The sequence below is a fragment of the Carcharhinus amblyrhynchos genome, chromosome 22, assembly GCF_965287045.1.
Source record: "Carcharhinus amblyrhynchos chromosome 22, sCarAmb.v2.hapA, whole genome shotgun sequence".
Classification (NCBI taxonomy): Eukaryota; Metazoa; Chordata; class Chondrichthyes; order Carcharhiniformes; family Carcharhinidae; genus Carcharhinus; species Carcharhinus amblyrhynchos.
The window spans coordinates 31,644,782-31,659,403 of record NC_137345.1 but is presented as its reverse complement, the minus strand read 5'-3'; the positions used below and the strand labels follow the sequence as shown (position 1 = coordinate 31,659,403).

Genomic DNA, 14,622 nt, shown 5'->3' with positions numbered 1-14,622 from the left:
GGGCGCCGCACCTGCGCAAGGATATTTTGGCCCTAGAGGGAGTGCAGAGGAGGTTTACTAGGCTGATACCGGAGTTGAGGGGATTGAGCTATGAGGAGAGGCTGAATAAACTAGGCTTGTACTCGTTAGAGTTTAGAAGAATGAGGGGAGATCTCATTGAGACGTATAAGATGATGAATGGGATGGATAGGATAGAGGTGGAGAGACTCTTCCCGCTCAAAAAAGACAGTAGGACTAGGGGGCACAGCCTCAAGATAAAGGGGAGGCGGTTTAGAACGGAGTTGAGGAGGAACTTCTTCACTCAAAGGGTGGTGAATCTCTGGAATTCTCTGCCCGTTGAAGTGGTGGAGGCTGCCTCGCTAAATATTTTTAAGAAGCGGGTTGATGGGTTCTTGATAAGAGAGGGGATTAAGGGTTATGGGGAGAGGGCGGGAAAGTGGAACTGAGCCACAACAGATCAGCCATGATCTTATTGAATGGCGGGGCAGGCTCGAAGGGCTAGATGGCCTACTCCTGCTCCTATTTCTTATGTTCTTATGTTCTTATAATGCAGAGAGGAGCTATGTGATAAAAGGTAGACAGATTAGGAGTATAGGCATACAGAGGGACCTGGGAGTGCAGGTTCACAAATCCATGAAGGTTGCGTCACAAGTGGAGAAGGTTGTTAGGAAGGCTTATGGAATGTTAGCCTTTATAGGCTAACATAGAGTATAAAACTGCCGTCTAATGCTTCAGTTGTATAGAACGTTGGTTAGACCGCATTTGGAGTACTGTGTCCAGTTCTGGTCACCTTACTACCGGAAGGACGTGGAGTCTCTGGAAAGGGTGCAGAGGAGGTTTACCAGGATGTTGCCTGGCATGGAGGGGCTGGGTTACGAGGAAAGGTTGGAGAAACTGGGACTATTCTCCTTGGAAAGACGGAGATTGAAGGGGGACATGATGGAGGTATATAAGATACTGAAGGGAATAGATAGAGTTAATAGTGAGAGACTGCTCCCTAGACTGGGTACAAATACGAGAGGTCATGATTTAAGGGTGAGGGGGGAGAGGTATAATTTGGAAGTGAGAGGAAGGTTCTTTACGCAGAGAGTTGTGGGGGTATGGAACGTGCTACCGAGTAGGGTGGTGGAGGCAGGAACATTGGACTCGTTTAAGGTTCAGTTAGATAGACACATGAGCGAAACGAGGATGAAGGGTTATGGTAGGGGCTATTAAATAAGGTTAGAACCTCAGGAGACACCGGAAAAGCAGACTGTAAGATTAACGTTTTTGTCTTTTTATTCCGCAGGAGGAGGTCCACCTCGTGTCAAACGAGGGGCATGCACACTGTGCGTGGGCTGCTCTTGGAAGTTCCGGGAGTGGTCTAGTACTTCGTGTCGGTGTGTGTGCTTGATCCTGGACCGGTAGACGGGCGCCGCAACAGCTTGGTGACTAGCACTGCTAGCTGTGCAGATACATGGATTTGGGCCTGTGTCTGTGGGAGTTTGTGCATTCTCCCTGTGGTTGCATGGGTTTCCTCCGGACGCTCCGGTTTCCTCCCACACCCCAAAGATGTGCTCTTAGGCTGATTGGTTTTACCAAATTGACACTATTCTCCCCTGAATCTGGCTAAGTTAGGGGTTCCATTCGTAGGCACGCAGGGTAGAATAGGTGTAGAGTGATGCGGCGGCGCGGGCTCGTTGGGCCGAAGGGCCTGTTTCCCGTGCTGGGTTGTTCTTTGTTCTTTGTAAACCCACAAGCTTTTGGAAATGCTGTTCCTTTGTCAGGTGAGTGGAAAGTTCTGATCAGAGAAGGGCATATAAAGGCACACACAAGTTATAGAATACTGATTAGAATGCGAGTCCCCACAGCTAATCTGCTATTCAAGTCTTAAAGGTGCAGACAATGTGAATGGAGATAGCATTAAGCAAAGGTTAAAGAGGTGTGTATTGTCTCCAGACAGGACAGTAAGTGAGATGTTGCAAGCCCAGGCAAGTCATGGAGGTTACAGATAGTGTGACATGAACCCAAGATCCCAGTTGAGGCCGTCCTCATGGTGGGCAGAACTTGGCTATCAGTCTCTGCTCAACGACTCTGCATTGTCGTGTGTCATGAAGGCCACCTTGGAAAATGCTTACCCGAAGATCAGAGGCCGAATGCCCATGACCGCTGAAGTGTTCACCAACAGGAACAGTCTTGCCTGGTGATTGTCGAGCAATGTTCAATCATCCGTTCATCATTCATCCATCAATTACTGCGGATGATACAATCTGAAACCAGAAAACGCTGGAAAATATCAGCAGGTCTGGCAACATCTGTAAGGAGAGAAAAGAGCTGACGTTTTGAGTCCAGATGACTCTTTGTCAAAGTGGGTTAGGTTGATTGGCCATGCTAAATTGACCCCAGTTTCAGAGGGATTGGCGGGATAAATATGATGGGTTACGGATCTAGGGTGGCATTGGGCTGAATGGCCTCCTTCTGTACTAGAGTCATAGGTAGAGTCACAGAGGTTTACAGCATGGAAACAGGCCCTTCGGCCCAACTTGTCCATGCTGCCCTAATTTTTTTTGAAGCCCCTAAGCCCCCAATTGCCCGCATTTGGCCCATATCTCTCTATACCCATTGTGCCCATGTAACTATCTAAATGTTTTTTCAAAGATAAAATTGTACCAGCCTCTACTACTACCTCTGTCAACTTGTTATAGACACTCACCACCCTCTGTGAAAATATTTCCCCTCTGGACACTTTTGTATCTCTCCCCTCTCACCTTAAACCTATGCCCTCTAGTTTTAGACTCCACTACATTTGGGAAAAGATATTGACCTTGTCTACGTCCCTCATTATTTTATAGACCTCTACAAGGTCACCCCTCAGCCTCCTACGCTCCAGAGAAAAATTGTCCCAGTCTATTCAGCCTCTCCTCCATCATGTCCCGGTAGCATCTTAGTAAATCTTTTCTGCACTCTTTCTAGTTTAATAATATCCTTTCTATAATAGGGTGACCAGAATTGCACACAGTATTCCAAGTGTGACCTTGCCAATGTCTTGTACAACTTCAACAAGACAACTTCAACAAGTCCCAACTCCTGTATTCAATGTTCTGACCAATGAAACCAAGCATGCCGAATGCCTTCTTCACCACTCTGTTCACTAGTAACTTCACTCTCAAGGAGCTATGAACATGTACCTCTAGATCTCTTTGTTCTGTAACTCTCCCCAGTGCCCTATCATTAACTGAGTAACTCCTGCCCTGGTTCAATCTACCAAAATGCATCACCTTGCATTTGTCTAAATTAAACTCCATCTATAGGGATCCTAATAAAAATAAACATTAATAAATTTTAAACCCTCTTCCAGCAGTTTTACCTACTCTGTGTCACCTCTGCCCATTCTCTCTATCCGAGGGGGTTGCAAATCTTTTTCACTCATGATTGGGAGCAGGTGATTTGTGCAGAACCATTGAAGTCATTGAAGATCTCTCAGCATGCGCCAAACCACTGACTGAAGACAATAGCAACTGCAAACATTATTCGAAAATCACAAAGCATCCAGAGTCAAGCAGCGACTAACCAAAAAGTAGTTGACAATTCTTTTCATGGAGTTGATGGGGGATCCTTCAAAATGCACACATGTTCAAAATGCATGTTCAAAAGTCTGAGTTTGAGGGAGGATGCTAGCTGAAATATTGAGCTCTGAAATGGTACTGGTATATCAAATCAATGTTACATGCCGACGGACATTACAATTTTTGGTGGGATATTCCCTGAATGTGCATTAATTGCTTCACTAAAATAGAATTGGATGCAGTTGGCACCAGAAGAATTTGTGTGGGCCACAGGGACCCCTTTGGAGGCAAATGGCAGCAAGTGGCATGATGACACTGCTGTCTCACAACGCCGTGGACCTAGATTCAATTCTCGGCTTGGGTCACTGTCTGTGTGGAGTCTGCACATTCTCCCCATGTCAGTGTGGGTTTCCTCTGAGTGCTCCAATTTCCTCCCACAGTCCAAAAGATATGCTGATTAGGTACATCGGCCATGCTAAATTCTCCCTCAGTGTATTTGAACAGGCGCCAGTGTGTGGCGACTGAGGGACTTTCACACTAACTTCATTGCAGTGTTAACAAATGCCTACTGTGACACTAATAAATAACAAATAAATTAATTAATACAAATAACAGATGCTCAGCGATCAAATTTTCAATGCACGTTAATGTTCGCTAACATTACTGATCTGAGCGGTAACTGCTTAATTTATAAATTTGCATTCTGCTCCTAGAAACAGGCAAATTTAAAGATACAGATATTTGCTCTTTTATTCTTAAACATGCATAAAAATAATTTGCTGTTAATTTTCAATAAATATGACAAAACAAAATTTAGGCTTTGTGTGACACTACATGGAGTTTTCAGCTGCATAATGTTCTGGGAATGGGATTAATTATATCCCTTAGGAACTGAGATGAAAAACCAAATACAATGAGTTGACATATCAGGTGATTCATTTTTAATAAGCCATAATTTTCTTTTGCCATTTATTAGATATTGAAGTATTCCCTAAAGTGAAGAATTCTGCATCACAAAGACTAAATTATCATTTACACACAGGCTTTCTCATTTAGAATGATAATACAGCTCAAATAATTTTGGAGTTTGATATTTACCTATACTTAAGTGATTAATGATTTATTAAACTCAGATTTAGATATATAGTTGACAATTAGCATTTGCAAATGTTAGATTGGAACCTTCAGGTCCTTGTATGATGCCATATGACATCAATAGATTTGAAAAAGAAATCTCTTCTTTAGGAAGCAAATGCCTGTTAAGACAATTAGGAACTTCCAACCAAAGATCTGAAATTTTATTTTCATGTATTGGTGAGGCAGGTTTTTTCCCATTTGCTCATGGGATGTGGTCATCACTGGCTGGGCAACATTTATTGCCCATCCCTGATTACTCATGAAATGAATGACTTGGTAGGCCATTTCAAAAGGTAGTTAAGAGTCAACCATATTATTGTGGACCGGGAGTCACCTGTAGGCCAGACCAGGTACAGATGGCAGATTTCCTTCCCTAAAAGACATTAGTGAACCAGATTTCTTTTTTTAACAGCAATCAACAGTGGTTTCAAGGTCATTATTAGACTTTTAATGCCAGATTTTTATTGAATTCAAATTTCACCATCTGCCGTGGTGACATTTGTACCCAGATTGCCAGAGCATTTCCCTGGGTCCCTGGATTACTAAACTAGAGAAAATGCCAATGCTTTGATCATTGGGGAAAATCAGAAGCTTTCTCTTTATGCTGAAAGGGCTGGCAGAAACGTCCTGTGATAATTTATCTTGCCAAGAAACGACATGAGGTCGTATACATTCTTGGTGTTTGGGGCTTCCTTAATAACTCTGACTGTCTTCCTGATGGGACAGGTCCTGCACTGTGACTTTGTGCCCCAAAATATTTCACACTCTGTACCTGGAAGATGCATTTTTCTTTAACACTTGATCCAGGTTGCTGAGGTGCCCTTCCTTAGTTCTCCCTGAAATAAACTGCTGCATGTGGAAACCCCTGCAACAGGTTGTCCACTGCCCTCTAAAAAATCCCAAAGCATGGTACATTGGGGAGACCATGCAGACGCTACGGCAACAGATGAATGAACATCGCTTGACAATCAACAGGCAAGACTGTTCCCTTCCTGTTGGTGAACACTGCAGCGGTCATGGTCATTCGGCCTCTGACCTTCGGGTAGGCATTCTCCAAGGCGGCCTTCACGACACACGACAGCGCAGAGTCGCTGAGCAGAGACTGATAGCCAAGTTCCGCACACATTGAGGACGGTCCCAACCGGGATCTTGGGTTCATGTTGCACTATCCTTAACCCCCATGACTTGCCTGGGTTTGCAAAACCTCACTTACTGTACTGTCTGGAGACAATACACATCTCTTTAACCTATGCATAATGCTCTTTCCACTCATATTGTCAGCATCTTTAAGACTTTGAATAGCAGGTTAGTTGTAAAGACTCACATTCTAATCAGTAATCTGTAAACCGTCTGTGCTATTATATGCTCTGTCTGAGGCCAGAACTCTCCATTCACCTGACGAAGGGCAAACCTCGAAAGCTAGTGAGTTTACTATCAAATAAATTGGTTGGACTTAAACCTGGTTTTGTCAGACTTCTTACTCTAAAAAATCGCTAGACTGGAGGAAACCCCAAAAACTAGATGGGGTTTTTGAATGTTGATTATGATGTGCTGTTTCAAGTCCCCTTTTAACAAAAGTTAATGGAAGAGGTGGCTGATGTCAAGTTTTGAGAACATCTTGCCTCCTGCTAGGTTTGAAAACAGATTTTTCCAGTTGCAGCAATGGGTAAGCATCCAACTTCGAGCCCTGAGTAGTAAGTACAGGAAGAACTGGAACTGCCCAACATGAGAATTGAATGGGCTTAATGGTTCCAAGCCTCTGAAGCCACTTCAACTCCTCCTCCACTTTGTGTTTCGTGGTATAGGGCACTGTCCCGGCTTGAAAAAATAGGCTGAAGATTTATGACCAACTTTAACTGCGATGCCATGCAACGTACCAAATTCTTCCTTGAAAAGCTCAGGATATTTCTGAATGACATCCTCTGTCACCTGTGTGTGCTTAATCTCACCTCAGTTCAATGGAATTTTACTAAGCCTAGTAAAGTAGGCCCCTTTTAAAAATTTGATAAGGGTTTTTGAAGGGGTGACCAAGAAAATTGATGAGGGCAGCATGGTAGATGTTGGACTTTAGCAAGGCCTTCTGAAAGGCACCACATGGTAGAATGGTCAGTAAGGTTAGATCATATGGGATCCCAGGGAGCACTAACTAATAGGATACAAAATTGGCTTTCCATTAGGAGACAGAGGATGATGGTAGTGAATTAGTTTTTAGATTGGAAACCTGTGGCCAGCAGTATGCCGCATGGATTGGTACTGGTTCCACTAATGACTTGGACAAGAATAAAGGAGTCATAGTTAGTAAGTTTACAGATGACACCAAAATTGATGGTATAATGGGCAGTGAAGAAGGTTATGTAAGATTACAATGGAATTTTGATCAACTGAGCCAGTGGGCCAAGGAATGGCAGATGGAGAATAAATGCGAGATGTTGCACTTTGTTCAGACAAACCAGGGCAGGACTTTCACAGTTAATGGTAGAGCCCTGGGAGGTGTTGTCAGATAGAGAGACTGAGGGATGCAGGTACATAGTTCCTTGAAAGTGGTGTCACAGGTAGATAGGATGGTGAATAAGGCATTTGGCACACTTGCCTTCATCTGTCAGAGAATTGAGTACAGAGGTAGGACATTATGTTACATTGTACAAGACATTGATAAGGCCACATTTGGAGTACTGCATACAATTCTGACCACCCTGCTATAGGAAGGATGTCATTAAACTTGATAGGGGTGCAAACAAAAATTTACAAGGATGTTACCGGGACTGGAGGATTTGAATTATAAGGAGAGGCTGGATTTTTTCCCTGGAACATAGGAGGATGAGAGGTATTATATAGAGGTTTATAAAACCATAAACGGCATAGATAAGGTGAATATCCAAGGTCTTTTCTCCAGGTTGGGGAGTCCAAAACTAGATGGCGCATGTTTAAGGTGAGAGGGGAAAGATTTAAAAGGGACCTGAGGGGCAACTTTTTTCACACCGGGGATGGTGTGTATATGGAATGAGCTGCCAGAGGAGGTGTAGATGGGTACAATTATAACATTTAAAAGCCATTTGGACAGGTACGTGAATAGGAAAGGTTTAGAGGGCTATGGGCAAAACACAGACAAATGGAACTAGTTCATTTTAGGAAACCTGGTTGGCATGGGCAAGCTGGACTAAAAGGCCTGTTTCTGCACTGTTAAACTCCATGACTCTATGACCCTATGTCCCCCAATGCTGCTCCAAACTCACAATGTTCAGAGAATTGTCTTAATTCATCAATAAAATTAGCTACAGACTGTCCCATCTTCCGAAAATGACTATGGAACTTGGACCGCTGGACGATCATCGCCATCTTAAGATTGTGGTGATTCTGAATGAGTGCAACTAAATCCACAAATGAGATGTCCCCTGGTTTCTGTGGTTTCTAAGAATGCATAGGCTTTGGAGGGGGGACAGAAAAGGCTTACCCAGAATTTGCCTGGTGGAGGATATTAACTGTGAGGAGAGATTGGAAAACTTAATTTATTTTCATTTGTGAGAGGCACGAATAGAATGGATAATCAGGGTCTTCTTCTCAGGATAGAAATGTCAATTACTACGAGACATAGATTTAAGGTAAAAAGGGAAAAGTTTAAAGGAGATGTGAGAGGCAAGATTTTTTTACACAGATGATAAGTGCCTGGAATGCACTGCCAGAGGAGGTGGTAGAAGCAGATATAATAGCATAGTTTAAAAGGTATCTTGACAGATACATGAATAGGCAGAGAGTGGAGAGATACAGATGGCAGAGAAACAAACCGTCTTTTAACAATGTCATATGTCAGCAAATTTTGGTGGGCCAAAGGGCCCATTCCAGCGGTGTATAGTTCTTCAGTCTTTCTTATAAAGATATCAAAATGTAGTACAATATAGAACATAGAACAGTACAGCACGGTACAGGCCCTTCGGCCCTGGATGTTGTGCCAAGCTATGTCCGAATCCAAGGTCAAGCCATCCCACTCCTTATCATTCTGGTGTGCTCCATGTGGTTATCCAATAGCTGCTTGAAAATTCCTAAAGTGTCCGACTCCACTGTCACAGCAGGCAGTGCATTCCACACCCAACCATTCTTTGAGTGAAGAATCTACCTCAGACATCCTTCCTATATCTCCCACCATGAACCTTATAATTATGCCCCCTAGTAACAGTTACATCCACCAGAGGAAATAGTCTTTGCACGTCCACTCTATCTATCCTCCTCATCATCTTATAAACCTCTATTAAGTCGTCTCTCATCATCCTCCGCTCTAAAGAGAAAAGCCCCAGCTCCCTCAGCCTTTCCTTATAAGACCTACCCTCCAAATCAGGCAGCACCCTGGTAAATCTCCTCTGCACTCTCTCCAATGCTTCCACATCATTCTTATAGTGAAGTGACCAGGACTGAACACAATATTCCAAATGTGGTCTCACCAACGTCTGGTATAGTTGCAGCATAACCCCACGGTTCTTAAATTCAAACCCCCTGTTAATAAACGCTAACACACTATAAACCTTCTTCACGGCTCTATCCACTTGAGTGGCAACCTTCAGAGATCTGTGGAGATGGACCCCAAGATCTCTCTGTTCCTCCACATTCCTCAGAACCCTGCCATTGACCCTGTAATTCGCATTCAAGTTTGTCCTACCAAAATGAATCACCTCGCACTTATTAGGGTTAAACTCCATCTGCCACTTTTCTGCCCAGCTCTGCATCCTATCAATGTCTCTTTATAGCCTACAAGAGCCCTCCACCTCATCCATTACTCCACCAATCTTGGTGTCATCAGCAAATTTACTAACCCACCCCTCAGCCCCCTCTTCCAAGTCATTGATAAAAATCACAAATAGCAGAGGACCCAGCACTGATCCCTGTGGTACACTGCTGGTAACTGGCCTCCAGTCTGAAAATGTTCCCTCCACCAACATCCTCTGTCTTCTATGAGACACAGTAAGAAGTCTCACAACACCAGGTTAAAGTCCAACCAGTTTATTTGATCATCAAATAATCAATTATTTATTCTGATCATCAAATAAACTGGTTGGACTTTAACCTGGTGTTGTGAGACTTCTTACTGTGTTTACCCCAGTCCAATGATGGCATGTCCATATCACTTCTATGAGACAGCCAATTACTTATCCAATCAGCTAAATTTCCTTCTATCCCATACCTCCTCACTTTTTTCATGAGCCTACTGTGGGGAACCTTATCAAATGCCTTACTAAAATCCATGTATATGACCTCAATTGCTCTACCTTCTTCAACAGACTTAGTTACCTCCTCAAAGAATTCAATCAAATTTGTGAGGCAGGACTTACCCCTCATGAAACCATACTGATTATCCTGGATTAAACGGCATCTTTCCAAATGGTCATAAATCCTATCCCTCAGGACCCTTTCCATTAACACACCGACCACCGAAGTAAGACTAACTGGCCTATAATTACCAAGGTCATTCCTACTTCCTTTTTTGAAGAAAGGAACAACATTTGCCACTCTCCAGTCCTCTGGCACTATCCTCGTGCACAGTGCGCATCCAAAGATCAAAGCTAAAGGCTCCGCAATCTCATCCCTTGTTTCCTGAAGTATCCTAGGATATATCTCACATGGCCAAGGGACTTATCGACTCTCAGGTTTTTCAAAATTGTTAATACATCTTCCCTCAGAACATTTACCACCTCCATCGTATCAGCCTGTATCACACTCTCATCCTCAAAAACATGGCCCCTCTCCTTAATGAACACTGAAGAAAAATATTCATTCAATGCCTCACCTATCTCTTCTGACTCCATGCACAAGTTCCCACTACTATCCTTGACTGGCCCTAACCTCACCATGGTCATTCTTTTATTTCTCACATAAGAGTAAAAAGCCTTGGGATTTTCCTTTATCCAACCCACCAAGAAATTCTCATGCCCCAAATGAACTTAGCATTGAAGGCAGGAGGAAGTTGCTTACTTTAATACTTAGTAACAGCTTCCTGTGGTCACCTTAAGCCCCTCTTAATTGCACCAGACTACCCACCCTTTTAATCTTTGATAGATTCTTCTCCCACCTCAGATGGTGGGAGATGGTGGGCGGATCCATTCTACCAACCACTCCCACCCCCACGCGCAGATGATGGCCTGATCCTTCCCCAACACTGCCTCCCAAAGGTGTCTATAATTTTCCACCCTTGCTGACTGCCGCAAACCATTTACACAGCTTTGTGACCCACTAGAGGACTCCTCTGTACCTTTTCCAACACCACTTCCCCATGAAAATTAAGTCCCTTGCAATTCCATGTAATTCAAACTTAGGAGGAAGTGATTATTACTGTTTAAGCTGTTGACGTTTTTAACCTGGAGGTCATGGGTTTTGGCAGGTTTCAGGTTTCCTCTTTATTCATTTAGTGTGAGAATCATTCATTTTGCTTCAACAGTCCCAGCTATTTTGCTGTTATGGCATGGTGGCAGAATGGTTAGCACTGCTGCCTCACAGCGCCAGGAGCTCAGATTCAATCCTGGCCTCGGGTCACTGTCTGTGTGGACATTCTCTCTGTGTCTGCATGGGTTTCCTCCAAGTGCTCTGTTTTCTGCTCACAGTCCAAAGATGTGCAAGGTTAGGTTGATTGTCTATGCTAAATTGACCCTAGTGTCAGGGGGATTAGCAAGGTAAATAGGTGGGGTTATGGCAATAGGGCCTGGGTGAGAGTGTGGTTGGTGCAGACTTGATGGGCTGAATGGCTTCATTCTGCACTGTAGGGATTCTATAAGCTTGACCCAAGGGTATTTAAATGAATGCGTAATCTTAAGTTTTTGCTCATTTCTCACATTTCTCATTTTTGAACTTTGAGCTATTGCCATTCGTTAGTGGATTGGCACTAATCAGAGAAGGCTTACTTCTTTGTAGAAAGTATATAATTCCTTGGCAAATTTGCAATGAACAATGAGAACATACACAATGAAATAAAGGATTTAGTCCTGCAGCTGAATTAAGATTTGCCCACATTGCAGGTAGAAGGCAATTTGCATTGAACGTAGAAAAGAGATAACAGGGATATTTAATCTCATTGTATCAGTCAACTGATGATTCCACATTTATTTGCTATATTGTTTACAAAAGGCATGGACCAGGATTTTTGAACAGATACCTGTTCAATGTAATTATTGGATTACTGCCAATGCAGACTGTTCCAATGGGTAAGGCAACCATCATGGTAACTTGTTCAAAGTACTGAATTTTTCACAAATAATCCCCAGAATTATTCGCAGAATGATAATCGCAACAGACAAGAATATGCTGCAAAGCTAGGGTTTGAGTCATTACAGAAAGGACCACTCTACTTGTCATACATGGCATCATGCTGATCCCCCCTAGGAAAATGGAACAGCCTCTATTAAAGCTGTTTGTAGTTAGGCAGTCAACTTTTTACTGGCATTCACCATTCTATCCTTGTATCTATTCATATCCATGCTTTCTGTGGCTGAGCAAGCTAAGCAGAGAGATGAGGAAATCATTTAAACTGAGGTGGGTGATAAGTTTGAACTTAATTTCATCAAATTGCACTTATTTTTGGATTGTTTTATACATCAAAGTGTGCTCTTCCAGGTTAAAGAGTAACTGTGATGGGAATATGGGGGACGGGACCTTTGCAGGAATTCACACACCAGAAGACAAGCATTACAGTGAGTTCAGAAGGTAATTACTAAAATATTTCTGTAAACAACGCATAATGTTTTCCCATGTGTCATGATAATATCTACATCCAGGGCTTGCTCTTGAATTACATCAAAGCATGTTACTGAATCTATTTCCTGTTACCAAACTCTTGATATTCAGAAGAAAGAAACATTCTGGTTGTGTTTAAGTATATCATTAATTTGCACACTTCTGTTTTAAGATGGATTTATTTCAGTATGAATTAAAGCACAAAATGAAGCTTAAATAGCTGAGAGTATGTGCAATCCAGGATTGTTACCAAATAAATGAAAACTTTGCAATTTTTAAATGTAAATTTGTATATTTTATATGTATATATGTTGTATAAATGACATATATTTGAGCAAACTAGTTACACATGAGGTCAATTTGAACGGCAGGGATAAAATAAATTAAATTTCCACCTTATTTTACATATTTTTGGATAAATATGTCCACAATAGTAACACCTTGATTCCCATTCTACAATAGGCATGCTGAGACAATTCTATATTCAATAGAGGGTGAATTATTATCTTGTTGATGATTTTATAAAAGTAGTGTGAGTCCAAAATAGATTTTTTTTCAGTCTTGCTTTGGCAGAAAAAAACCCAGATTTGTAAACTTTTCATTTTGCTTAATTAGATTCAAACTCTCAGTAGATATGTACACATCATGTGCCATAAAAGGGTCCCATGGTGAGGGGAATCGAGATATTCTTTAAGACACCTGAGCTGAATGTCCATGAGCAATCAGATTGCATGTTAGCTATGGTCAGTGTGGTAGTATTCAAGAGGTAAGTCATCAGGCTCATCACAGTGAGTTGCGTGAATCAAGAGTGGGAGCTTAGGCTTTTTGGCAGTTGAAGTCTGGGACTCATGGAGTTCAGAAACATTCTTATTTCTGTCTTGAGAATAGTTATTTTCCCCCCAATAACACCTGTTTGTTTATCTGCCTTATTGGTTATCAGTTTCTCCTGGCTATTACATTGGCGATGAGGTAATTCAGAGTTTTCTTTCTGTTGTCTTCTGCAAGTTGGGAGAGCAGTCCTCGAATCACAACCGTTTTGAGGAACACTACTTTCAATGAAGTGCCAAAATGCCCTTAATTGGGAAGTTGGAACCAGATGACCCTGAAACAGAGAAGCGATCCAATATGTTGAGCATCTCCAATTTTTCATAAGGACCAATGAAATCAGGGGGTTAGGAAAAACAGAAAGTCATCCTTCTAACAGCCTGTGGGGCTTAGACTTACAACCTGATTCATAGTCTGATGTCACCAGAGCCCCTAATACAAAATATTCAAACAGCTGGTTACACTAGTCAAAGAACACTATCACCTATAACCATCGGTAATAATGCAGCAATATAAATTTAATTCAACAATCAGAAACCCAAGGACAATAGCAGTGTTCATGGCACAGTCAGCTGAGCAACATTAACTTGAGTCAACACTCAATGATATGCTAAGAGACAGGTTAGTTTGGTATAAATACCTCACCATGCAAAACAATGAACAGAATCAGAAACTACCTTTATTAGAGATAGCTCAGACTGTAGTACACACCATAAGATGTGTGTTAGAGTTGCAAAGCATGCAGCTAGGTGAGGTCAACCAACTTTGGTGGGAAGCCATGGGGAGTTGATGCATCAGGGAGCTGAATGTGATTAGCTAAAAAACAATGGCTGGAACTCTACCATCTTGCCACCCAGAATTGGAGCGAGCGAGCAAGAGTCTGACAAAGGAAATCTCCGTTAACGTCGGACGGGAATTTCCAGTCTCGCCCGAATGAGGCCATAAAGTCCCGCCCAGTGAGTAAGACAGGGCAAAGAGATACAGAAAAATCAGTTCTGCAGACCAATAACTTAGAAGAACGCTACCAGTGCAGGGGATAGCATTTCCAGGAGAGATGTAAATTTAAAGATGTAAAGTGTTTTGCCTGTAGCAAAGGGGGGCATATTAGGATTAAGTGCAGAGCCAAGCAAAGGGCAAACAAAAACAATGACAAGTCTGGTGCATAGTTTAGAAAATAACCCCAAAGAAGAATCTCACATTTACAGATTAAACAATATTAAAGTGAGCAAGTCAACTTTTATTGTAATTGTGTTCATGCTGAACGGTCACCCACTAAGTGGAAGTGGATACAGGAGCCTCTGCCACCATCATAGGAGAACAGACATATTGATATTTGTAGGGTGGGGTCCAGTCCTTGGAATTGAAAGCACAAAGGTCAGACTGGCCTCGTACACTGAAGAAGTCA

At 42.4% G+C, this 14,622-nt stretch overlaps 1 protein-coding gene across 2 annotated transcripts in view; it reads left to right on the top strand.

The window, feature by feature from the left end:
- Positions 1-12,109: 12,109 nt before the first annotated feature.
- lad1 (ladinin) overlaps positions 12,110-14,622 on the top strand; it is a 139,655-nt gene continuing 137,142 nt past the window's right edge. For both annotated transcript variants that reach the window (XM_080210094.1, XM_080210093.1), the window contains exons 1-2: positions 12,110-12,191; positions 12,273-12,362. In XM_080210094.1, coding sequence (XP_080066220.1) covers positions 12,169-12,191; positions 12,273-12,362 — 113 coding nt within the window. In that variant the 5' untranslated portion in view covers positions 12,110-12,168. The remainder of the gene's footprint in view (positions 12,192-12,272; positions 12,363-14,622) is intronic.